General features: G+C 41.2%; 1 protein-coding gene across 3 annotated transcripts in view; it reads right to left on the bottom strand.

Moving 5' to 3' along the window:
* LOC140493157 (2'-5'-oligoadenylate synthase 1-like) overlaps positions 1-26,991 on the bottom strand; it is a 43,338-nt gene that overhangs the window by 4,028 nt on the left and 12,319 nt on the right. For all 3 annotated transcript variants that reach the window (XM_072591741.1, XM_072591743.1, XM_072591742.1), the window contains exons 5-8: positions 22,036-22,196; positions 21,002-21,126; positions 9,249-9,438; positions 2,212-2,421 (exon numbers count right to left, since the gene is read on the bottom strand). In XM_072591741.1, the coding sequence (XP_072447842.1) occupies positions 2,212-2,421; positions 9,249-9,438; positions 21,002-21,126; positions 22,036-22,196 (686 nt within the window). The remainder of the gene's footprint in view (positions 1-2,211; positions 2,422-9,248; positions 9,439-21,001; positions 21,127-22,035; positions 22,197-26,991) is intronic.

Genomic DNA, 26,991 nt, shown 5'->3' with positions numbered 1-26,991 from the left:
TTAGGATATCTGGTTGACAAGGACGAGTTGGGCCAAAGGGTCTGTTCCCATGCTGTACATCTCTATGACTCTATTTATTCTTGCTCCCTGTTTCATTCTGAACCAACTCTCAATCCTTTACAGCAAGTTACCCCCTATTCCATGCACTCTAATTTTTCTTACTAATTTACTGTGTTGGACCTTATTGAAAACTTTCTGAAAATCAAAATGCGCCATATGTACAGGTTGTTCTTATTCCACATCATTAGTAAAATATTTTAAAATTGTAAGTTTATCAATAAAGACGTCCTTTCATGAATCCATGTTGATGTTGCCCAATTAGATTATTATTTTATAAGTGCCCAGTTACTCATACTATATAATAAATTCTAATTTTTTCTCTACTACTGATGTCAAGCCAACAGATCTGGAGTTCTCCATTTTACCTTATACTTTCCCAATCCACCACAGCCAACTTGTCTTTCCAACCTTCACAGTTTCCTTTGTTTAATTTCAAGCCCTCAGTTTCAGACTTAGCCACATCCTTTTCAAAGAACATCCAATGCAAAATTCCACCATATTATGGTCACTCTTCCCAAAAAGGTATTGAAGAAATACAGCATTGATGAGCCCTTTCTCCCTGCATAAAACTAGATTTAAAGTAGCCTACTCCCAAGTTCGTTCCTCAACAAACTAACTTCTCCATATTGTGGGAATTCATCCTCTACAATGTTGTTGCTCATCACACTTACACAGTTAATATATAGCTTGAAGCAAAGCACCATTACTGTATTACAAACATACAAATTAGAAGCAGAGTTGAAGTGGCTATTTTGTGGCATGTTAGTGTCCCTAGCCCTGGACCGGGAAGCCCAGGTTCAGCTCCAGTGGTGTGTAATAAGATCTCTAAACTGTAATAAGATCTTGATTAGAAAAATAGGTCAAACAAAACATTAGGAGCAGAGTTCACCATTCAGCCTCTTGAACTTGCTATAATGTTCAATAAGATCACAAAGGCTGATAGTTTATTTTCTCTTACACCCTTGATGACCCTGATTCCCTGCCTAACAAGAATCTATCCACTTCTGTCTTAAAAATATTAAATGAACCTGCGTCTACTGCTTTCCAAGGCAGAGTGTTCCAAATTTGCACAACCCTCTGAGAGAAAAAACATTCTCCTCATCATTTTAAAACAGTGTCCCTGTGTTCTGGATTCTCCCATAACAGAAAACCTCCACACAGTCAAGGCCATTAAGAATCTTATGGACGTCAATTAAGTTAGCCCTTGCTATTCTAAATTTCAGGAGCAGAAGTAAACCACTCAGCCTATCTACTCTGCCATTCAATTACCTGATAATCCTCAAGGCCACTTCCTGCCTTTTCCCTAAAACATTTGATTCCCTTACTGATTAACAATCTATTTATCTCAGCCTTGAATCTATACAATGACTCAATATCAATAGCCTTCTGTGGTGAAGAATTTGCACAGATTTTTGAGAGAAGTAAGTTCTCCTCACCTCTGTCTTAAATATGCAACCACTTATTCTGAGGTTATACCCTCTGATCCTAGACTCTCACAAAAAGAAACAACCTTTCTGTATCAATCCTTTCAAGTCCCTTTATATGTTTCAACAAGGTCACATCCCATTCTTCTACATTCCGATGAGTACAAGCCCCATCTTCTCAATCTCTCCTCATATGAAAGTCTCTCTATACCCAGTATCAGCCTGGTGAACCTTCTTTGGACTGCCTCCAATGTCAATATAGATTTCCTTAGTTAAGGAGCCCAAAACCATTTGCAGTATTCCAGCTGTGGTCTGGCTAGTGCCTTGCATAATTTTAGCAAAACGTCCTTACTTTTTATTCAGTTATGTTTGAATAAAGGCCAACATTTTGTTTGTCTTCCCTGTTATCTGCTGAACCTGGATTCTGAACTTGTGATTCATAGATAAGAACACCCAACTTTGTAGTTTTCTGCAGTCTTTCTCCTTTTAAATAATATGTAGGTCATTCTAATCTTCCTGCCAAAATGCACAACCTCATATTTCCCCACATTATTTCTGGTCTTGGTGGCCCAGTGTCATATCAAGCAACGTTTACAGCTTTATGGCCTTGTGAATAGATTTGCTATACAGTCTTTGCAAAAAGATAACAGAACTATAAAACAAGAGTCTAAATTCAGACCAGCATAGTTCATACTTTGATTTTATTAACATATTCCTACTTATTTACCTGCTTTGTTTCTGAAGTGCTTTCTTCACAATATGGAAGTTTTTATCATACTGATCATCCCAGATGATGAAAATATCAGTGCAATTTACCAGGCACTTGAGCACTGCTCTGAGGCCCTGGATAAAACTGAAAAATATGGGTTTTCCTGCCAGCTGCCAGACATGGATGGTGATAAGTTCCATGGTATAGGAAGAAGGAAGCCTTCGGAATCTATAAAAGATTATATTGGTAAAGTAGCCATTACTGAATCATTGTCAGGTTGAGAAAGTCTTTACTGTATGGTCAAAAACTGCATCAGTATTTTATGATCATTAATATGAAATTCAGATTGATTACAGGAATATAATCCAGAGAAACATCTTGTAACTAGCAATACATGCAAAGGCAGCTTCAAACAAAGCTACTGACAACATCTTTCCCCATTCTCTTTTCTTAATCCTCTCCACAAACTCCACAACTCCATTCTACTTCAGACTTTCTGATATACAGTTTACTTCGATCTAGGGGAGAAGGAGTTGTCCTCAACTTGTTCCACTCCTATGTGTTCCGAAACAGACCTGGCATGTCTTTGGTAATGGCTTGTGCTCTCAACCTTGCACAGTAAGTTCCAAAATATTCCAAGTTTCCTTCCTTAGGATATGCCTTTTCTTCATTTATATGCTGCCACTGTTAACATTAACCACAAATATGGGGCTAGTTTTGAAATGCAACCTGATGACATCCAGCACTACTTCTCCACCATTGCCTCTGGTCCCGCAATAATTAATGTTATTTGACAACATGTGTTGATCATCAGAATTTTCTTCACCTCATTATTTGAAAAACAGAAGTCGTGTTATTCAGCAGCAGTCAAAACCTACATAGTCTTTTAGTCCTGACTTCAGATTCTTAAATAATCTCTCATTCAAATTGAATCAAACAACACCCAGTCTTAGATTAATGCTTGCAATGACTTCAAAACCATATCAACTATCTATTGTCAAGAAAGTTCCATAACATTTACCACCTTCACTCCAATTCACCTCTCCATGGCTCAGAAGTTCATGAAGTGAACTTTAACTTCAAATTAGACTTCTAAGTGAATTCCTGAGCTCTTTCCAACAGAAATACCATTTGACCAAGATTCTATTGCCCCTATATTGTCCTGCAGTAATCTTGTTCACCCATTAACAATAATCACCGGTCTCCATATAAAAATCATCCTTATTCTCAGTTACCAAACCTTCAATGATTTTATCTCTTACTTCCAACAGCTCCTCATTAAAATCTGCATCAACATTTAACTGAAAATGGGTTGAGTAAATAGAACTTTGCATATTTTATATCTTCCAGGCATTTTCAATGTTAAATGGAATACATTTGCATTTGCAAGAGCATTAATCATCTTCAATAGATGTGATAATGAAATCCTATTTCTTTCTACTTCATTACCTCCAAGATTTTATTCAATTAATTATTGAAATGATGCATTAAATAATTTTAAGCAACTAAGTTAATATCCCAGATTGTAAATGATCAGTTCACGTTTAATATTTCTGATAGAAGTCATCCACAGCATAGGGCTGCCCCCCCTCCCCAATAGAGAGAGAGAGAGAGAGAGAGAGAGAGAGAAAATTGGTAGTGGTTTAATGTTAGAGTCAAAACACTTCTAATCTAGGAGAAGTAAAACAGTAATAATTAAACTTCAAATGTACTCACACAATCTTAACCATAATGTTATTATGGAAATGCTTAATTTCTTCAGGTCAAATTTCTTCACTGAAATTTGCCTACATTATAACAATACATAAGCTTCAAAAATGTTTTGAAAAATGTTTTGAAGAATGTTCCATTCTTCAAGTTTCATTCTTCATGTTTTGAATCCACCCAGGATCACAGGTATCTCCGTGGTGTACAACACCTCACAGACAGCTGCTCTTACCACATGCTGAGATCCACACTGCATTATGCATCGCTGTATGCAACTCTCCATCTCTCACTCCAACAGCACCGCCCCACACTGGGTCAGAGCTACCCTCCTCCCCCCAAATCTACTTCACCCTCCTGCTCATTCGAGGTGCTAACAAACAACTTTTTCTTTTCATTTCAGGCAATAAGGAAAACAGGAAACAACAACTTAAAGATATTCAAAGTTCTCTGGAACCTTCTTCCCACTCCCTTCCATCTGGCTCCATCCTCTCTTCCAACCCCACATCCTGCCATGTATTTACTATCCTTTCTGCCCTTCTGCTCTCTGATGTTGAACATTCTGTACTCAGCAAAGGTTTCAGTTTTATCCCTCTGCATTCCCACCTTTAATGAATTCCAGAAACAACATGACGTTGAACTCTTCTTCAGCCTCCTTCATCTCCATGTCCATTTTTTTGGACAAGAGTACTCTCCCCATCCCACAGACCCCTTCGCCTACCTCTAACACTCTACATTCACCTGGACCCCCTTCCTAAGGTCTTTTACCTGCATTCGACCTGTTCATTGAGAATTGTCAACGTGACATTGGTCACTTTAATTTCCCTGCCCTCCCTTACCCATTCAAACCCATCTCCCTCTAAACTGACAGCACTCCGCGCTTTCAGATCCAACCCTGACTTTAATGGAGCCTGCTGAGAAGGATAGTGCTGTTGTCATTTGGCGGACTGACTTCTATACTGCAGAGTCGAGAGTGTGGTGCTGGAAAAGCACAGCAGGTCAGGCAGCATCCGAGGAGCAGGAGAGTCGATGTTTTGGGTAAAAGCCTTTCATCAAGAATGAGGAGTGCCAACTCTGAGATACCTCCTGCTATCTCCCCCATGACCATGACACCATCATGAACCAGCAGGCCGTAGCATCCACAATGGTCACAAATCACATTTCTTCTGGTGATCCTCCCCCCTCCCTGTGCCCTGCACCCTCACCCCCACCACCCCCCCCCCCCACCCCCCCCCCCCCACCCCACCCAACCAACTCACACCTCACAGACCCTCAGCCCTGAACAGTCCACTTCTGCCTCCTTCTCAAAATCCACAAACATGACTGCCCGGGTACACCCTTTGTTTCTGCCTGTTCTTTTCCCACAGAAGTAATCTCTTTCTACTTTGACTCGATTGTTTTCTCCTCTTGTTCAGTCCCTTCCCACTCATATCTGCTATTATTCTGACAGTTTCAGAATTTCCAGTTTGCGGGCTGCAGCTGTCTCCTCTTTACCATGGAGGTACAATCCCTTCACATGTCCATTCCCCATCAGGATGGTCTCAGGGCTCTCTGCTTCTTTGCATTAAAAAAGCCTGAATTGCCACCATCCACCGCCACCATCCTCCACCTGGCCGAGCTCGTCCTCACCCTGGTCAATGTTTCCTTGAACTCCTCTCACTTTCTTCAAATCAATGGGGTGACAATGGGTACTCACATGAGCCTCAGTTGCACCTGTCTCTTTGTGGAGTATGTGGAACATTCCTTGTTCCAGTCCTACTCTTTCTCACCCACACCTCTTACATTATCAGTGTTGCTTCTCTCTCTCGCCTGGAATTGGAAACGTTGATCAACTTCACTTGCACACTGCCCTCACCTTCAAGTGATTCATTTATCTGACTCCTCCCTTCCCTTTCTTATCATCTCCTTTTCTATTTCTAGGGATAGGCTGGCCACCAATATCCATTACAAATGAGCTGACTCTCACAGCTATCTTGACTATAATTTCCCACACCAGCTTCCTGTAAAGACTCTATTCCACTCTCTTGGTTTCTCTGTCTCTGTCACATCAGTTCCAATGATGCCAGTTTTGACAAGAGAAACTCCCAAAGGTCCACCTTCTTCCTCAACTGAGGATTCTCCACCACCATGGGTTGAAAGGGCCCTCAGCTGGATCAGACCCATCTCCCACACTTCAGTCCTCACCCTCTCTCTTCCCTTCCACAACAGCGATATGGTCCCCTGGTCCTCAATTGCCACTCCACCAGCATCCACGTCTAAAAGATCTTTAGCGGCCATTTCCTCCATATTCAGCAGAATGCCACCACCAGGCACATATTCCCCTCTCCTCCCTTGTCAGACTTCCCCAGGGACTATTCCTGCTTGGACACCCTGGTCCACTTCTCCTCCACTCCCAACAACCACACCACACTCCTATAGGACCTTCCCATGCAACCACAGAAGGTGTAATACACACCCATTTACTTCCTCCCTCCTCAGTATCCAAGTCCCTAGACTCACCTTGCAGGCGCTTCACTCAATCCAGTCTACTGTACTCACTGCTCACAATGGGATTTCCTATACCCTGGGGAGAAGAAATGCAGTTTGGGTGATCACTTTGTGGAACACCTCCTTCTGTCTGCAAAAATGACCCTGATCCTCCCATTTTAACACATCATCCTGTTCTCTGGTCAACATCTCTGTCACAGGCTTGCTGTAGTGCTCAAACAAAGCTCAGTACAAACTGGAAGAGCAGCACCTCATTTTTCACTTGGGGATCCTACAGCCTCTGGATTCAATATCAAGTTCAATAATTTTAGGGCCTGAATACCTTCTCCCATGTGCTTACCCCAACTCTCACACACCAGGTCTTGTCATCACATGGGCTGCTATCACACACAATCCATTGTCAGCTACTAATGGTCCCAAATAGATTCTCCAGGGCTGACCTTTACTCAGTCCTTTGTCTGTCCCACTGCTATTCTCTCTCCATGGTCTTCACCTCCATCTATTGTTTACTCCTTGCCCCTCCCCTCCCCCCCCACCCTTCCTTAGTGTATATTCTAACCTTTCCCGAGCTACGATTAGCTCTGAGGAAGTGTCACTGAACCTAAAACATTAACTCTGCTTTCTCTCCACAGATGCTGCCAGGAATGCTGAGCTTTCTCAGCAATTTCTGTTTTAATTCTTGATTTCCAGCATCTGCAGTTCTTTGTTTTTTTTTCCCAAAAGTGTTTCATTGGTAATGAAGCTGCTGTGATATTTGGTACTGTATATCATGCAGATGTACATATAAATATTACAGATTCTTATTATTATCAAATGCACTGTAATATTGTCCAACTCTGATATATCCATACTCCTCTAACTTTGACCTTTTGATATCCAGTTTTAATAGCTCTGCCATTGACAGTCATGCATTCAACAGTCAAAGCCCCCCAAACTCGGCAATTCCATTTCTAACTCTCTTCACTTCTGTTCCCTTTTATTTGTCTGTTACGACACTCCTTCAAATTGACTTTGTTAAGCAAGCTTTTAGTCATCTGTTCTAATATCTGCTGGTAGCTCAGTATCAAATATTGGTTGAAACCATTCCCTCGAACATTAGAATGTTGTTCTGCGTAAAAGATACTATATAAATGCAAATTATTGCAGATGTGATTAACATTGACTTTTAAGTGCATAACAACCTCAGAATAGACACATGTAGCTATTAGCACATTCCCTAAGCATAATGGCAAAATGTAGACAATACTATATTCTGTCAAAGAATGTCAGCCATAAAACTTAAAAATCACAAATCTTTACAGTGATAACAGCACAGACAGGAGGGGGACGCCAGACCTAAAGTGCTAACAATGCTTCAAAGGGCTAATGAGAACATAAAAGGGATATTTATAGCTCTGCTATGTATAATTCTGATTTTTGGGAAGGATGTGTGATGTAAGTACTAAATTGATAAGTAAACTGTAAAGACATTGCAATGAAATGTGAAAGTTAAGACTGTACATTGTCATACTGACAGTGCATCAGAGAGATACCGCGGTAGAGTTTGTCAAGACATGTAGGCGAAAGTGAGGACTGCAGATGCTGGAGATCAGAGTCAAGAGTGTGGTGCTGAAAAGCAGGTCAGGCAGCATCGAAGGAGCAGGAGAATCAACATTTCGGGCAAAAGCCCTTCATCACGAATGTGATGTCAAGACATACGCTATGTCCCAACAACGGGATCTTGATCAGATGGGCCAATGGGCTGAGAAGCAGCAGATGGAGTTTAATTTAGATAAATACAAGGTGCTACATTTTGGGAAAGCAAATCTGAGTAGGACTTATACACTTAATGGTAAGGTCCTAGGGAGTGTTGCTGAACAAAGAGACCTTGGAGTGCAGGTTCATAGCTCCTTGAAAGTGAAGTCGCAGGTAGATACGATAGTAAAGAGGGCTTTTGGTATGCTTTCCTTTATTAGTCAGAACATTGAGTACAGGAGTTGGGAGGTCACTTTGCGGCTGTACAGGACATTGGTTCGGTCACTTTTGGAATATTGTGTACAATTCCAGACTCCTTCCTATCAGAAGGATATTGTGAAACTTGAAAGGGTTCAGAAAAGATTTACAAGCATGTTGCCAAGGTTGGAGGAGTTGAGCTATAGGGAGAAGTTGAATAGGCTAGGGCTGTTTTCCTTGTAGCTAAGTATTGACCTTATAGAGGTTTATGAAATCATGAGGGGTACAGATAGAATAAAAAGACAAAGTCTCTTCTGTGGGGTGGGGGAGTTCAGAATTAGAGGTCATAGGTATAGGGTGAGGGGGAAAGATATAAAAGAGACCTAAGGGGCAACTTTTTCAAGCAGAGGGTGGTGCATGTATGGAACGAGCTGCCAGAGGAAGTGGTGGAGGCTGGTACAATTGCAACATTTAAAAGGCATTTGGATGGGTAAATGAACAGGAAGGTTTAGAGGGATATGGGCTGGATGCTGGCAGGTGGGACTAGATTGGGTTGGGATATCTGGTCGGTATGGACGGGTTGGACCAAAAGGTCTGCTTCCGTGCTGCACATCTCTATGACTCTATGTGCTTGTAAAGTAAAACCTTTACTAGATGGCCAAGGTATTGAAGTGACAGTTTCAATCATCAAACAGTTGTGTATAAGTGCAAGTTTTTAAAAAATTAATGGTCATATCAAAACAAATTAGCAGATTAATTTCTCTGTTAATATGACAGAGAGAGAATTTTGACAGCACAAGCAGCATTCACATCATAAGCAATAACTATTATATATTTTAAATCAGACAAACTTTCAAATGATTTTAATTTTCTAGAAAAAACTAACCACAGTATATGTTGTTTTAAACAATATAGCTTAAATACAAACAAACCTATTGGCCTCAGTAGGCTTAGCGAATGACGTCCTAAACCAATGTTTAACCAGGCGGATCAGATCCTTTACACCAACTGTAGAAGCCTTCACAAAATCCACCTGATACTGCAACAAGGCAATTGAATAAAGCTGGATTTTCACATCATCCCCACAATTGAATAATTGTCGATATAAGTTCCTTTTAACATCTGCAAAATTATAAACAAGCAAATCCCATTTAAAGAAGAATAAAAATCAAACTGGAAAATTAACACTTGTAGTTGTGTAGTTCTCTCCAACAATTGGAATCATCACAAAGAGCTGTACAACGATTCATATTTTATGCAGCAATTGTTATGAAGAAGAGCCACTATTTTGTACACATCATTCCACAGACAATAGGGAAATCAACAGTTAATCTATTGTCGAGCTGCTGCTTGTGAAAAATGTGCTGGACAGAACACTATGAGAAAGCCCAGTATTTTTAACCATACTATATGCAATTTTTCAAACACAATTTTTAAAACATTTCCTGATGGAATGTGAGCATCACTGGCTGGATCAGCCTTATTTCTCATCCCTATTGCCCTTGAGAAGGTGGTGGTGAGCTGCCTTCTTGAGCTGCTCTAGTCCATGCACTGTAGGTAGAATCACAATACTGTTGTGTGGAGGTGCCGGTGTTGGACTGGAATGGACAGTTGCATGACACTGAGATGTTTTGCAATAAATTGTGTCTTATGATCCTGCTCCACAGCTATCTGATGAAGGAGCAGCACTCCAAAAGCTAGTACTTCCAAATAAACCTGTTGGACTATAACCTGGTGTTGTGTGATTTTTATCACAATACTATTGTGGAGGGAATCCCAGGATTTCAACCCAACAACACTGAAGGAATGGCTATATATTTCCAAATCACTGTGGAAGCCACCAGTAGCATACTAGAACTCCAAGAGAGTAAGGAAGCACAGTTGAATGTAGTGGCCATCATGAAGGAGAAGATGCTGGGGAAGCTAATAGATCTGAGAGTGAATAAATCATTCAGACCAGATGAGTTATACTCCAGAATTCTGAATGAGACAGCTGGTGAGATTATGTAGATATTGGTGGTGATCATTCAAGAATCACTGGAGTTAAGGAGAGACACAGAGGGTGGGAAAATGGCTAATGTAATATCCTTGTTTAAGAAGGTAGGGAGGCAGAACCTGGAAATTATAGGCTGGTTAGTCTGATTTTGGTTGTTGGTAAGATTTTCAAGGTCATTATTAACAATAAGATTGTGGTGTACTTGGAAGTTCAGGTAAAACAGAGCTGAGAGAAAGTGAGGACTGCAGATGCTGGAGATCAGAACTGAAAAATGTGTTGCTGGAAAAGCACAGCAGTTCAGGCAGCAACCAAGGAGCAGGAGAATCGACGTTTCGGGCATGAGCCCTTCTTCAGGAATGAAGAGGGTGTGCCAAGCAGGTTAAGATAAAAGGTAGGGAGGAGGGACTTGGGGGACTGGCGTTGGGAATGCGATAGGTGGAAGGAGGTTAAGGTGAGGGTGATAGGCCGGAGAGGGGGTGGGGGCGGAGAGATCGGGAAGAAGATTGCAGGTCAAGAAGGCGGTGCTGAGTCTGAGGGCTGGAACTGAGAAAAGGTGGGGGGAGGGGAAATGAGGAAGCTGGAGAAATCTGCATTCATCCCTTGTGGTTGGAGGGTTCCTAGGCAGAAAATGAGGCGCTCTTCCTCCAGGCGTTGTGTTGCCACGGTCTGGCGATGGAGGAGGCCAAGGACCTGCATGTCTTTGGCGGAGTGGGAGGGGGAGTTAAAGTGTTCAGCCATGGGACGGTTGGGTTGGTTGCTGCGGGTGTCCCAGAAGTGTTCTCTGAAATGTTCCGTAAGTAGGCAGCCTGTCTTCCCAATGTAGAGGAGGCCACATCGGGTGCAGCAGATGCAGTAAATGATGTGTGTGGAGGTGCAGGTGAATTTGTGACAGATATGGAAGGATCCCTTGGGGCCGTGGAGTGAAGTGAGGGGGGAGGTGTGGGCGCAAGTTTTGCATTTCTTGCGGTTGCAGGGGAAGGTGCCAGGAGTGGAGGTTGGGTTGGTGGGGGGTGTGGACCTGACGAGGGAGTCGCAGAGGGAGTGGTCTTTCCAGAATGCTGATAGGGGAGGGGAGGGAAATATTTCCTTGGTGGTGGGGTCTGTTTGGAGGTGGCGGAAATGACGAAGGATGATACGATGTATCTGGAGGTTGGTGGGGTGGTAGGTGAGGACCAGTGGGGTTCTGTCCTGGTGGTGAGTGGTGGGGCGGGGTTCAAGGGCAGAGGAGCAGGAAGTGGAGGAGATGTGGTGGAGAGCATCGTCGACCATGTCTGAGGGGAAATTGCGGTCTTTGAAGAAGGAGGCCATCTGGGTTGTTCGGTATTGGAATTGGTCCTCCTGGGAGCAGATGTGGCGGAGGCGAAGGAATTGGGAATATGGGATGGCATTTTTACAGGGGCAGGGTGGGAGGAGGTGTAATCTAGGTAGCTGTGGGAGTCAGTCGGTTTATAGTAAATGTCCGTGTTGAGTCGGTCGCCCGAGATAGAAATGGAGATGTCTAGGAAGGGGACGGAAAAGTCTGAGACGGTCCAGGTAAATTTGAGGTTGGGGTTGAAGGTGTTTGTAAAGTGGATGAACTGTCCAACCTCCTCGTGGGAGCACGAGGCAGCGCCGATACAGTCATCGATGTAGCGGAGGAAAAGGTGGGGGGTGGTGCCAGTATAGCTGCAGAAGATGGACTGTTCCACATATCCGACAAAGAGGCAGGCATAGCTAGGGCCCATGCGGGTGCCCATGGCTACTCCTTTGGTTTGGAGGAAGTGGGAGGATTGGAAAGAGAAGTTGTTCAGAGTGAGGACCAGTTCAGTCAGTCAAAGGAGGGTATCAGTGAAAGGGTATTGGTTGGTTCGGCGGGAAAGGAAGAAGCAGAGGGCTTTGATGCCTTCGTGATGGGGGATGGAGGTGTATAGGGACTGGATGTCCATGGTGAAGATAAGGCGTTGGGGACCGGGGAAGCAAAAATCATGGAGGAGGTGGGGGATGTGGGTGGTGTCCTGAACGTAGGTGGGGAGTTCTTGGACTAAGGGGCACAGGACCGTGTCGAGGTATGCAGAGATGAGTTCAGTGGGGCAGGAGCAGGCTGAGACAATGGGTCGGCCGGGGCAGTCAGGTTTATGGATTTTGGGCAGGAGGTAGAAATGGGCAGTGCGGGGTTGTGGGACTATGAGGTTGGAAGCGATGGATGGGAGATCCCCTGAGGTGATGAGGTTATGGATGGTCTGGGAGATGATGGTTTGGTGGTGGAAGGTGGGTCATGGTCAAGGGGGCAGTAGGAGGACGTGTCCGTGAGCTGGCGTTTAGCCTCAGCAATGTAAAGATCGGTGCATCAAACTACCACCGCGCCTCCCTTGTCTGCCAGTTTGATAGTGAGTTTGGGGTTGGAACAGAGGGAGTGGAGGGCTGCACATTGCGAGGGTGAGAGGTTGGAGTGGGTGAGAGGGGTGGAGAGGTTGAGGCGGTTAATGTCACGGCGACAGTTGGCTATGAAGAGATCGAGGGCGGGTAAGAGACCAGCACGGGGTGTCCAGGTGGATGGGGTGTGTTGGAGGCGGGAGAAGGGGTCGACAGAGGGTGGGCGAAAATCCTGGTTGAAGAGGCAACATGACTTTGTTAAGGGGAGGTCATGCCGAACAAACCTGTTAGACTTCTTTCAGGAGATGACAAGGGAGTTAAACAAAGGAGATCCGATGAACATGATCTATTTAGATTTCCAGAAGGTCTTTGACAAGGTGTCACATAGATGGCTGCTAAATAAGATCAGAGCCCATGATATTAGAAGCAAGGTACTGGCACGGGGAGGGGATGGTTGACTGGCAGAAGGCAGAGATGAGTCACAAAGGGGTCTTTTTCAGGATGGCAGCTGGAGACTAGTGAATACCGTCAGTGTTCGGATCACAATGTTCAAGTTATATATTAACAATCTGAACAAAGGAACTAAAGACATTGTTGCTAAGTTTGCAGATGGCACAGGTGGAGGGACAGGTAGTTCTAAGGAGTTGGGAAGGCTGCAAAAGGACTTGGACAGGCTAGGACATTGGGCAAAGCAGTGGCTAATTGAATTAAATGTGGGAAAGTGTGAGGTTATGCACTTTGGTAGGAAGAATAAAGGCATTGACTGCTTTATAAATGGGGAAAGGCTTCAGAAATCTGAAACACAAAGGGACTTAGAAACCCTATTCAGGATTCTGTTAATGTTAACATGCAGGTCCAGTTGGCAGTTAGGGAGGCAAATGCAGTGTTTTCATTCATTTTGAGAGAGCTAGAGTATAAGAGCAGGGACAAGATTAGAGTGGAGCCCTTCAAGCCCACCTGCCCGAAACATCGATTTTCCTGCTCCTCGAATGCTGCCTGACCTGCTGTGCTTTTCCAGCACCATTCTAATCTTGACTCTAATCTCCAGGATTTGCAGTCCTCACTTTCACCTCCAAGAGCAGGGATGTAATGCTGAAGCTGTATCAGGCTCTGGTCAGACCTTATTTGCAACATTGCCAGCAGTTTTGGGCCCCGTACGTAAAAAAGGATATGCTAGCCTTAGAGGGGGTCCAAAGGTGATTTATAAGAACATCCCAGGGGATGAAAGATTTGTCATATGAGGAGCAGTTGAGGATTCTGGGTCTGTACTCAATGAAGTTTAAAGGAATGAGGGGGAGTCTCATTGTAATTTACAGAATCTTGACAGACCTGGATAAAGTGGATGTGAAGAATATGTTTTAACTAGTAGAGAAACTAGGACCTGAATTCACAGCCTTAGAGTGTAGGACGGTCTTTTAGAGACGAGATGAGCAGGAATTTCTTCAGTCAGTGAGTGGTAAATCTATGGAACTCTGCCACAGAAGGCTATGGAAGCTCAGTCATTGAGTTTATTTAAATCAGAGATAGATAGGTTCTTGATTATTAAGAGAATCAAGGTTTATGGGGAGAAGGCATGAGAGTGGGCTGAAGAACATATCATCCATGATTGGATGTAGATAGTTCATGCTGCTACTACTGAGATTCTGTGGTAGACTGACTGAGTGTTTGTGAATGTCATGTTAATCAAATGAACTGTTTTTTTTCCTGAATGGTGTAAAGTTTCTTGAAGGTTGTTGGAGCTGTACTCATCCAGGGAATTGTGAAGTATTCCATCACACTCCTTATAGATTGTGGACAAGCTTTGGGGAATCTGTAGGTGAGTTATTTGCTGCAGTATTCCTAGGCTGTGGTCTACTCTTGTAGCTACTGTATTTAAATGATGAGTCCAGTTCAATTTCTGGTCAATGGATACCTCCAGGATCTGGCTAGTGGGGATTGATTGATGGTAATGCCACTGAATATTATCTCTTATTCAAAATGGTAATTGCTTGCCATTTTTGTGGTGCGAATCTTACTTGCCACTTGTCAACCCAAGCCTGGATATTGTCCAGATCTTGTTACATTTGAACATTGACTGCTTCAATATCTCAGGAGTCGCAAATGGTGCTGAACATTGTGCAATCATCGATGAAAATATCCACTTCTGGTCTTAGAACGGTTATATTCTCTTTTGATGGAGATGGTTATTTCTTAGCATTTGTGTGGCATGAATACAACAGTGGATATATTGATGGAATTGTAATTCCAGAACCAGCATCAAACATCCAAAGATGCGAGTTCAATTCCCACTGCTGGGGAATTTAAATTCAATAAATGAATCTGAAATAATGCACTTGTCTGGATGAGTTCAACACCAATAACACTCTAGAAATTTGACACTGTCCAAGACAAAGCAGCCTGCTTGATTGGTACCTCATGCACCACTTTCAAAATTCAACCACCCTATCAGCAAGTCACATTGTCGGCAATGTGTACCATGCAGAAGATGCATTGCCTGAACTCATCAAGCCTCCCTTGACAACATGGTCTAGACCCACACACTCTACCACCCGGAAGGACAAGGTGTAAGAGAACACTGTTACCTGTAAATTATCTTCCAAAACATCCTGACTTGGAACGTTATCACTGTTACTATCATGCAGTCAAAATTCTGGAACTCTCTCCTAATACACTGGCAAAGCTCAGTAATGTTTAAGGTAGAGATTGACAGGTTTCTAAATATCAATGCTGTAAAAGGGAGTTGAGTGGGGGAAAGAACATTGAAGTGAATAATCAGTCAGGCTCATATTGAACAGCACAGCAGATCATGTTGTGGTAAATGGGTTATTCTTGCAAATTATTGGATGATAAAATATTGGTTGTAAAAATCCACCTCGTTCATTCATGTCAATCCACTATCGCTGATTCTTAATTGCCCTTGAAATGACTGAATTGTATTCAATAGCTAGAATAGTCTATTTGGGCTGAATCCAAATGGCAGCTGGAACATCTGGAAAACCTTCCTCACTGACACTGGGGATTTGTGCTCAAATTGGGGGAGCTATATCACAGATTGGTCAAGCTGACATTGACACAGACACAAGAAACACTCACTCCTACCAATGTTCCAGTCTCCACCATCACCAATCCTGGGCTCATCCTGTCCTATCAACAGGATAGACCCACCAGAGATACTAGCACAGTGATGTACAGTTAGAAGGGAGCAACCCTGAGAATCTTCATTGTTGCCTCCAGACCTCAACACAGGCAGGGATAGGGATGAGGTTTTATGGAGAGAATATAGAAAATTAGTCTGGAGGTTGAAAAGTAGGTCCTCAAGTGTATTAAAATCTGGACTATTACCAGTGCCGTGTGCTAGTAAGCGCAGGAATTGGAGGATAGGACTGATGAATGAGTAGCTGAGGGGCTAATGCAGGAAGTAAGGATTCACATTTTTGGACCAATAGGATCTCTTTAGGAGTAGAAATGACCTGTATAAGAGGGACGGGTTCCATCTGAATTGGAAGGAGGTCAATATCCTTGCGGGGAGATTTACTAGTGCTACTTAAAATGTTTAAAACTCATAAGGGGTGGGGTGGGAAGCAAAGCAACAATAAGAAAAGAGAAAAGGATGAGGCTAGTACAGTAGGTAAGGGGAGCAAGTCAAATAATCAAGGCAGATAAGAGCTTGGCAGAGAACAAGGTTGAAGTGATGAATTAAACTATTTATTTCAATGCAAGAGGCCTGACAGTTAAGGCAGATGAACTTGGGGAATGGTTAGGAACATGGGCTAGGATATCATAGCTATTACAGAAACATGGCTCAGGGATGGACAGGACTTGCAGCTTAATGTTCCGCGATATAGATGCAATAGGAAGGTTAGAAAGGGAGGGAAGAGCAGAAGGGGAGTGGTGTTTTTGGTTAGGGATAACATAATGGCTGTACATAGGGAGGGTTCCTGGGAGATTGTCCAGTGAAGTTATATGGGTGGAACTGAGAAATGAGAAAGGGACGATCACCTTGTTGGAATTGTATTATAGGCCCTCCAATAGTCAGCAGGAAATTGAAAAGCAAATATGTAAAGTGATCTCAGACATCTAAGGTAGAAGACAGAGGGTGGTGGTGAAGGGTTGCTTTTCAGACTGGAGACATGTGGCCAGCAGGATCAACTGCTTTTCGTTATTTATATAAATGATTTGGATGTGAATATAGGCGATATAGTTAGTAAATTTGTAGATGACACCAAAACTGGAAGTGCAGTGGACAGCGAAGAAGGTAACCTCAGAGTACAATGGGATCTTGATCAGATGGGCCAATGTGCTAAGGAGTGGCAGATGGAGTTTAATTTAGATAAATGCAAGGTGCTGCATTTTGGAAAGGCAAATCAGAGCAGGACTTATACACTTAATGATAAGATCCTGGGCAGTGTTGCTGAACAAAGAGACCTTAGAGTGCAAGTACATAGTTCCTTGAAAGTGGAGTCACAGGTAGATAGGATAGTGAAGAAGCTCCTTAGTATGCTTGCTTTTATTAGTCAGAGCATTGAGTACAGGAGTTGGGAGGTCATGTTCTGGCTGAACAGGACATTGGTTAAGCCACTTTTGGAATATTGTATGTAATTCTGGTCTCCCTGTTATAGGAAGGATGTTGTGGATTTACAAGGATGTTGCCGGAGATGGAGGATTTGAGCTATAGGGAGAGGCTGAATAGGGTGGGGTTATTTTGCCTGGAGCGACAGAGGTTGAGGGGTGACCTTATAGAGGTTGATAAAACTGTGAGGTGCATGGATAGGGTGAGTAGCCAAGGTCTTTTCCCCAGGGTGGGGGAGTTCAAAACTGGAGGGAATAGGTTTATGGTGAGAGGGAGAAGATTTAAAAGGGACTTAAGGGGCAACTTTTTAAATGAGAGGATGATGCATGTATGGAATGAGCTGCCAGAGGAAGTGGTGGAGGCTAGTACAATAACAACATTTAAGAAGCATCTGGGTGGATATATGAATAGGAAGGGTCTGGAGGGATATAGGCCAAATGCTGGCAAATTAGACTAGATTAATTTAGGATATCCGATTGGCATGGGCAAGTTGGATGGAAGGGTCTGTTTCCATGCTGTACAACTCTATAACTCTATCTGTAAGAACAATAGAGTTGTAATGGTAGCAGATTTTAACTTTCCAAACATAGATTGGAACTGCCACAATGTTAAGGGCATGGATGGGGAGGATTTTGTTATTTGTGTACGAGAAAACTTTCCTATTCAATATGTGGATGTACCTACTAAAGGAGGAGCAATACTTGACCTTTTGTTAAGAAATAACACAGGACAAGTTATGCAGGTGTCAGTAGGGAAACATTTTGGGGAAAATAATCATAATTCAATTAGTTTTAAAACAGTTATGGAAAAAGATACAAAAGTTAAAGTTCTAAATTGGAGTTTGGCCAATTTTGGCAGGATTAGACAGGGTCTTTCAAAAGTTTATTGGGGGAGACCATTCACAGGCAAAGGGATGATTAGAAACTGGGAGGCTTTTGAAAATGAGATAACAAGAGTTCAGAGACACTATATTCCTGGTAGTGCGAAGGACAAGGCTGGTAGGTGTGGGGAATGCTGGATAACTCAAGAATTTGAGGCTTCAGTCAAGTAAAAGTGAAGGCATGTATCAGGCATAGACAGCTAGGATCAAGTGAATCCTGATAGGAGTGTAAGGGTAGTAGGAATATATTCAAGAGGGAAATCAGGAGGGCAAAAATATAGTGTTGGCAAATAGAGTTAAGGAGAATCCAAAGAGATTCTATAAGTACATAAAGGGCAAAACAGTAACAAGGGAAAGAATAGGGCATCTTAAAGATCAACAAGGCCATCTATGTGTGGAATCATAGGCAACGGCTGAGATACTAAATGATATTTTGCATCAATATTTACTGTGGAGAAAGACATAGAAGCTGGGGTACTTGGGGAAATAATGATGACTTGAAAAGAGTTCATATTACAGAAGAGGAGGTGCTGAAAGTCTTAAAACATATAAAGGTAGATAAATCTCCAGGACCTCATCAAGTGTTTCCCAGAACTCGGAGGGAAGCTAATGAAGAGATTGTTGAGCTCCTTGCAGAGATATTTGTATCACTAACAGCCATGGGTGAGGTCTCGGAAGACTGGAGGTTAGCTACTGTGGTGCTATTATTTTAAGAAAGAGTCTAAGGAAAAGCCAGGGAACTATCGACTAGTGATCCTTATGTCAATGGTGGATAAGTTGTTGGAGTGGATTCTGAGGGACAAGATTTGCATATATTCAGAAAGGTAAAGACTGGTTGTGGATAGTCAACATGGCTTTGTGTGTGGGACATTGTGTCACCAACTTGTTTTTTGAAGAGGTGACAAAGAAGATTGATGAAGCCAGAGCGGTAGACGATATCTATATGGATTTCAGCAAAGCATTTGACAGGGTTCCTCATGGCAGACTGGTTAGTAAGGTTAGATCACATGGGTTCCAGGGAGAGCTTGCCAATTGGATACAAAATTGGCTTGAAGATAGGAGAGATGGTGGTACATGGTTGATTTTTGAACTGGATGCAAATAACAAGCTGGATGGGTGCTGCATCCACCGCTTTTTGTCATTTATAGAAATGATTTCTATGTGAACATCAGAGGTATGGTAAGTAAGTTTGCAGATGACACCAAAATTGAAGGTGGTGTATGTATGGAATGAGCTACCAGAGAATGTGGGTACAATTACAATATTTAAAAGGCATCTAGATGGGTATATGAATAAGAAGGGTTTCGAGGGATATGGGTCAAATGCTGGCAAATGGGACTGTATGACTCTATGAATCTATGTCCTGCTGAAGTCTCAGCAAACATAGGCAAGGAAACCTCTTGTTGATTACCTTCAGCTGAAGAATCAGAGCTCCTTCATGATGAATACTACTTGGAAAAAGCATAAATGGTAGGAAAGGCAAAGGATGTACTCTGGGTGAGATTTTTCAATGTCGATGGCGAAGATTGACTCAATAGCACCACTACAGATGGTTGACTGAGGCCTCAAAGGCAGGAATTGCCATACTGGGCCTACAACTGGCAATGAGACCACAACCATGAGGTAAACATGTAATTGCTTTTGTCCTCCATTTGTCTATCTGCCATAGATATATCCATCCATGACAGAATTGACAAGACTGAACATTACACAGTCTTTAGTGGACAAGAAATTCCAATTACAGAGAGGGAATATGTTCCATTGTGGTCTGAGACACTATCACTCTGCTAAATGGTCAAAAATCACACAACACCAAGTTATAGTCCAACAGGTTTATTTTGAAAACACAAGCATCTGAAGAAGGAGCAGCACTCTGAAAGCTTGTGTTTTCAAATAAACCTGTTGGACTATAACCTGGTGTTTGTGTGATTTTTGATCTTGTCCAACCCAGTCCAATACTGGCACCTCCACATCATAACTGTGCTGAACGGGATAGATTCAGAACAGGTCTAGGAGCTGAAAACAGTAAAATGCAGTCACTTCTTACCTCTGGAATTTATCTCTTTGATTTATGTTTGGACAAAATTATAATGAGGTCTGGAGCTAAGTGATGTGGCTGTTGCGTAAATTGATGACATGAGGTCTGACCAATTTTGTTCTTATTGTACTTTGTCATAGTAGATTAGTACAACTGAATGGCTCAATAAGGCAATATAGAAGGCTTAACAGATTGTTAACACATTGCTGTGGGGTCAGAGTCATGAACAGGTCAGATTGAATAAAGATAATCGATTGCCCTGCTTAAAGCAACCAGTCAAATTTCATGTTAATCTAGTAGTTTCAAGTTCATCATTATTGAGAATAACCTTTTATTTAAACATTCCAAATTGATATCAGGAATATAAATTCCCCGGCTGTTGTGGTTGGATGTGAAATTTTGTCTTTTTGTCATGTAGTTGTGTGTGTGTGGGTTACTAACAGTACCATAACACTACTCTAGTGTACCTGGGTATTATTGATTAGAAAATCATAGAATCGCTGTACAGTACAGAAAAGGCCCTTTGGTCTATCAATTCTGCACCAATAAAAACTACTCTAACTCTACTGGATTCCCACTTTCCAGCACTTGGCCAGTATTATAACATTTCAATCCAAGTACTTCCTCACCAATCCTCTTAGGCAGTGCACTCCAGATTAATTTGCTACAGTGTAAAATATTTCCCAAAAGATCTGAACATGGAAGGTATAACATAAAATATATCATCTCTTCTTTAAATTACAGAAAAAATATTTATAAAGTAAAACAGATGTAGAACAATGATGAATTCTCTTTTAAATGCATTACATGTTGAGATCCAAATAATCCACTGACAAATTAAGTGCAAACCTTGGGCTGGTGTAGGTCCTAATAAATCACAGCAAAGCATAACGTCAAAGTGGTGAATATGTAGATCCTTGAAACACTTGAATTGAAATCGAAGAGAGAGTGAGGACTTCTTTTCCATTAATATCCTAAAACATCAAATAGTTTGGATCATATACGTGTCCCATTTACGATAATGTGCTGATAGTGCTGTGATTTACTATTCGCACAATTCATTCATGTAACTTATCCAGAATTAACACATGACTTTTTAATACACAGGTTAGCAGCTGTTGGAATAGGCAAAGGGCATACCTCATCAATGACAGTGCACAGAAAGAAGCTTGTATGAGATTGCCTTGGAGGCAACGAGTTAAATTTTCTTTTCAATTAGAAAGTCAAGTTTTCATATTATTCTGTAGAAAATGCTTAGTACATAAGATGGATAGAAAGAAAATGCTCCTTGAGACATCGAAACAGGTCAGGAATAGGAATGGCCCAATCACAGTGATCCTTAAAGTCAGGCTCCTCTGAATTTCATGCTATTAACTAGCATGGGATGGTTCAATATCAATATGGACTGAATTCAGTGGGTACTGTCTTATACTTACACGTACCAAATAACCTGATTCGCTGTTAATGTTAATTGTTTACTTTTGGAACATCAAATTATATCAGTGCTCAATTGAGATCCAACAGAGCTAAATATGTCTTCTACATGCTGTTCACAAATGGTAGGCCTAATTTCTAAGAAGTCATTCACAAAACTGGCTATCAGGTGCCAGTAGCAGCAGAATGGGGACATGGTTGCAGAGAATATCTTGCACAGCACAATACCTTCAAAAATTAAGAATATTGGAGATAAACAAGTGAACTAGTCAGCAGCAGCAGAGAAAAGCAGGTTTAATGGATTCACCCGATGAAGAATCCCTCTTGCAACACTGACTTACTTTTTCAATACAAATGTAACAATTCTGCTTTACACTTCCATCATTTTTATTTTGTGTTCCAAAAACCAGGGTTAACAAACTTTAAATAATAAACATTTTTTGTCTTACCTGTTGGTCATTAAAGATAATTTCAAATTATACTCCAGATCACGTAACACTGACGCTATCTTCTCTTTGCAGTCATCAAGGCTCATAAGTGCAGAGCTAAACATCACAATATCAATATCAGACCAATCTCTGGTGTCTGTCCCTTTGAAATAAGAGCCACCCTATGAAGATACATTATAAAAATTACAGTACAGGTTAGAAAGACTTGCATTGTTGAGCACCTTTCACAACCTCAGGAGGTTTGCTTTACAACTAGTGTAGTACATTTACAGGGTAGACACTGCTACCATACAGAAAACATAGTAGCCAATATTCACACAACCAACTCCCAGAAGCAATAATGAAATAAGATTATTTATTCTAGGTCCTGCCTGAGGGATAAATATTGTGATGAACATCGGGAGAATTCCTTTGGTCTGTGTTGATTAGTGCTGTGGGTCTTTATGTACATTTGAGGGGAGAGACAGAAATTCTAACATCTCATTTATAAGATACACTCCAATAATGTAGTATTCCTTCAGTAATGAACCGATATAATATCTTGGAAAATGTGTTTAAGTTTCTGGAGTGGACTTGAAGTAACAACATCCCCATTTTCCACAACCATTCAAACAATTTGCTCAAAAGTATTGGGGATATTTCACTAGTAGCATTAATTACTTATTTAATAATTATAATAATAATTTACCATCTTGACTTATAAAGATTTTAGAAATTTTGGTAAAGGTAATAAATCAACATAGTGCTTACATTATTTCTTGTCACTAGTTGTAACCGTTACCAGTTTAATATGAAGTTACCTTATCCTTCTGAAGATTGATTATGCAGTTGAACAGTTAACTAGAGGTTGATGGTGTATCCCTCTCTGTAGCATTCTTTCCAGTTCATTTCACTTACAAGCACAGATAAAAGTTATTGCAGTAATATGTCCATGGGTTGTATATTACATGCACATACATATGTATTTTTGGAAGGGGAAATGTAACATAGGTTGATGGCTAACTTTGAACCTCCCTGCTCACTCCTGGTTGCAACACAATAATACAGTGGGTGGCTGGGAACCAAAATCAGCAGCTTGCCAACCGCATATAGGTAAATAATTAAGGGTGTATTGAACCTGTCATAAAACAGTTGACTTGAGCAGCCAAGCAGGTATGGTGAGCAGATTTTTTGTTAAAGTGTCTACTATAGCAGGAAGAAAGCAGAGGACACTATCATTGGAGAGTAGCCCTTGTGCATAGGAACCTTGAGAAGATAGCACCAGCTCGCCTCCACTTCAAACATACTTGTCTGTACAATCTCAGAGGACAAGAAGCTGACTTGGATGCCTGCAATGCATGCATCATGGCAGAGATGACATTGCTACAGCAATCTAGTAGGCACATTGGTACAGCACTGCCAAGTATCTTACTTTCAGACAAAAACAAACAAATTGCTTTATTTTTATTTCCACTGTGATTATCCAAGCTACCACTATGCACACTATGCAATAGCAGTTTGTTATTCACATCGGTCTCTGCACATGCACTGAACTCCTGAACTCATAGACTTTAATCAAGTTAATCTCTGAATGGTATTGTGATGATCCCAGCTGGTGGTCTTACTGGGAAAATCAGATCCTGGTTTGATGGATATAAGCCTTTTTCTGTTTAGTTAGTTAACATGATGGTTACTCACTGAGATATATCCACATGAGGCTGCAGATTTTCTTTGACAACAGAAGTTTATTACACAAAGGAAAAAATGCAACAAGCCATACTGTTTAAATATAGAAGACAGTAATAATGATCTTAGAGCGCAGAGCAAAAAGTCTCAACCTGTTCTTCACACTATCCATCACAGAACAGCTCAGACAACTTCAGAAAAATTACACCCCTATCACATTGCTTCTGGTTGTTTAATAGATCGATTTCCACTTGTTGAATTAGATGGCAATGACTGTTTTAGAGATTCACAAGACTAAGCAATTATGAAATGTCAACTTACTGGTTAAAACTCTAAACCACTTTTAAAACTGCTCCTCTACACACATGTACAGACACAAAAAAAGTGTTCTCAGTTCAGTGAACCTTGTCCTCTGTGTTTATGGATATGGTCCCTTTGCTCATTTGAATTCTTGATCTTCCACCTTCCAGTTCTTCCACTTGTTTACAGGAAGCACAGGATTACGGATTCACATTTGTAATGATCTCTAACATAATTACATAAAAGTCACACTAATTGGTGAGGAAAGTAAACTAGCTACCTTCACATATGCTTTTTACTGCAGTGTCATGGTCTCCATTTTCTCATAATACTAAGGTATTGGTTTTGAATCAATTTCTGAGTGGTTGAATGTAACTCTCAGTTCAGAATTTATTTGTTGTATTTCTATCAAAGAAGATGGTTGAAACATGTCAGCCTCACTCCTTTTACTTTCATCCTTTTCATTTACATTTTCAAAAATGGTATTCAAGACCTGAATTTTCAATTCAACTCCTTATCTTCAGACTCCTCATCTTCCTGCCTAAACCTTATTAGCCTGACAGCTGGTCAATACACAGCTGAGAAAATATCCAAGATGTTCCTCCTGCAACATTTTAATTTCTTTTACTTCTACTCTCATTCTACATCCCCCTGTCAATATTTGAAACTAGCCATTTCCTAAATAAAAACCTGGGATAGACTAGATAATTACAGATGAGTTAGTCTGATGATAGAGTTAGGAAAACTAATTGAAGAAAATTCTGAAGGACAGGATTAAACAATACTTGGAAAAGCAGGGATTGATCAGAAATAGAACAGATTTGTTAGACGAATTTAATTGATTTTTTTTGAGAAAGTGACTAAATATATTGATAAGGGTAGTGCATCTGATGTTGTTTAAATGGACTTCAGTAAGGCCTTTGACAAGATCCCACATGAAAGCAGGATCAAGAGCCAACAGCCCATGGGACCCAAGACAAGTATTCACACTGAATGCAAAAATTGCCTGCAAATACGAGACAAAGTGTGATGGTGAAGGAATTCCTTTGTAATTGGAAGCCTGTGAACAATGGCGTATCATAGGGATTGGTGCTGGCACTCTTGGTGTTTGTTATGTACATTAATGACTTGGATATGAATGTAGGAGGTCTACATTTGTAGATGACATGAGAATTGATGGTGTTGTTGATAGGAAGGAGGATGAGCTCAGGCTACAGTCTGACATTGATCTGCTGGTACATGGGGAAGAGCTATAGCAGCGGGAATTTAATTTTGATAAGTTTGAGGTGATGCATCTTCAGAGGTCTAATAAGGGAAGGATATATACAATGGATAGCAGGTACCTATGGAATACTGAGGAACAAAGGGATCTTGGTGTACAAGTCCATAGATCCCTGAAAGTGTCAGTACAGGCAGACAAGGTGGTGAAGAAAACATACAGGAAATTGGTTCTCTTTGTACTGAAACTACAGTTTTAATACTAGTTCCTTTCCTGATATTCTCTTTTCTGAAGATTCCTTGGACATCTCCATCAACTACAAGCAATCTCCCATTTAGCTTCTGGAAATTTCTTTGATGCATCCAGTCTTAATATAATGGAAATAAGCTATTTTCTTCATATACTTTTTGGGGTTAGTTTTCTCCTTTAATACTTCCGCATGCATCCCTAAGATGAATACTTCATTCATTTTTAGGTAGTCTATTCCTCCAGTTTCTTCATGGACTTCCAATATGACCATTTCCTAACATGGGAGACATTATAGGTATCTGTCAGAATCATTGCTTCTCAAATCTTTAATATTTGATGCTCATCTAAATAAGTTTTTTTAACGTTTGCTGGAATGCTAATTCTGAAATCTTTCTTGACCATGATTTATATTACGTTCTCAAAGCATCTTAAATCACCGATCGCTCAGTTGTTCTTTCTCTCTTGCAAATTTCACAAATGGCCAGTAGGACACTTCTCTTCTCTTCCTCAGACTCAACTAAATTCCTTGCTAGCATGCATCAATACACTTTAAGATTTCTCCTCTCAATTCTTTAGCAATACTGACTCTACCTTATTTGAACAATACACCATCTGGAGCTGTCAATTCATCTCTGCATTTGCAATACATTCTTGAGACCACATGATTGTCCTTGAGGCTTTCAGTCTATCCCCTAAATACTACTTCTTGCAACTTGGAGAATTGTATCTTGTCAGGGAGTTTTAGGTAAGTTGTTTGTCTATTAAGTTCAATATTTCTACTGGGTTGATGACCTCCACAGCTTTATGTTGGATTTAGATATTATTATACTCTGTCACAATGTTCTCTCCTCTTATAAATAATGTGCTACTCTCAACAGTAGCTCAGTGAAGTAGATCTGTTTCACTCGCCTGTACGATATGTCCAGATGATATCGCTTTAACCAGAGTTAGATTCTTCACAGACTTGTTGGAGCAGATAGTAATGACTTCAGGAAATGCTTTCAAGTGACTTATGGTCAAACTCAACTGTCACATTGCCTCTTCCAAGTGGATATTGATGAAAATATCCATAGGCAAAAACAATGACCAGGCACTTTTCCTCAATTTGAGCATAGTATTGTTTAATTTGTGTTAATGCCCTGGATACAAATGTAACCAATTGTCCTTGCTCCATTAAAGTTGCTGCAAGTCTCACTAGTGACACACTGCAAGGTGACTTGAACATTTACACCGTAACATTTCAGCACTTGCACTGCGACAGTGCTGCTTTTTGGTCTGTGCCCCAATATTATTGCACATCCTTGAGAATGTTCAATGGTTTACATTCTAACTTCAAGTTACTAAATAGAATTTTGCTATACAGTTGATGAGTCCAATAAATTGTTGCACTGTATTTATATTTGTTGGTTTTTGAATCGATGCTGCAGCTTGTTTTTTTTTGGGAGCCGGGTGAAGACCTTTTCCTGTCTGTACCTGACAGATGACCTTCTGAAAAATTTAATAGTAACTGTTTTCTAATTCTT

The sequence above is a fragment of the Chiloscyllium punctatum genome, chromosome 2, assembly GCF_047496795.1.
Source record: "Chiloscyllium punctatum isolate Juve2018m chromosome 2, sChiPun1.3, whole genome shotgun sequence".
Classification (NCBI taxonomy): Eukaryota; Metazoa; Chordata; class Chondrichthyes; order Orectolobiformes; family Hemiscylliidae; genus Chiloscyllium; species Chiloscyllium punctatum.
Note: the sequence above shows the minus strand (reverse complement) of the source record. Positions and strands in the feature narration are given on the sequence as shown.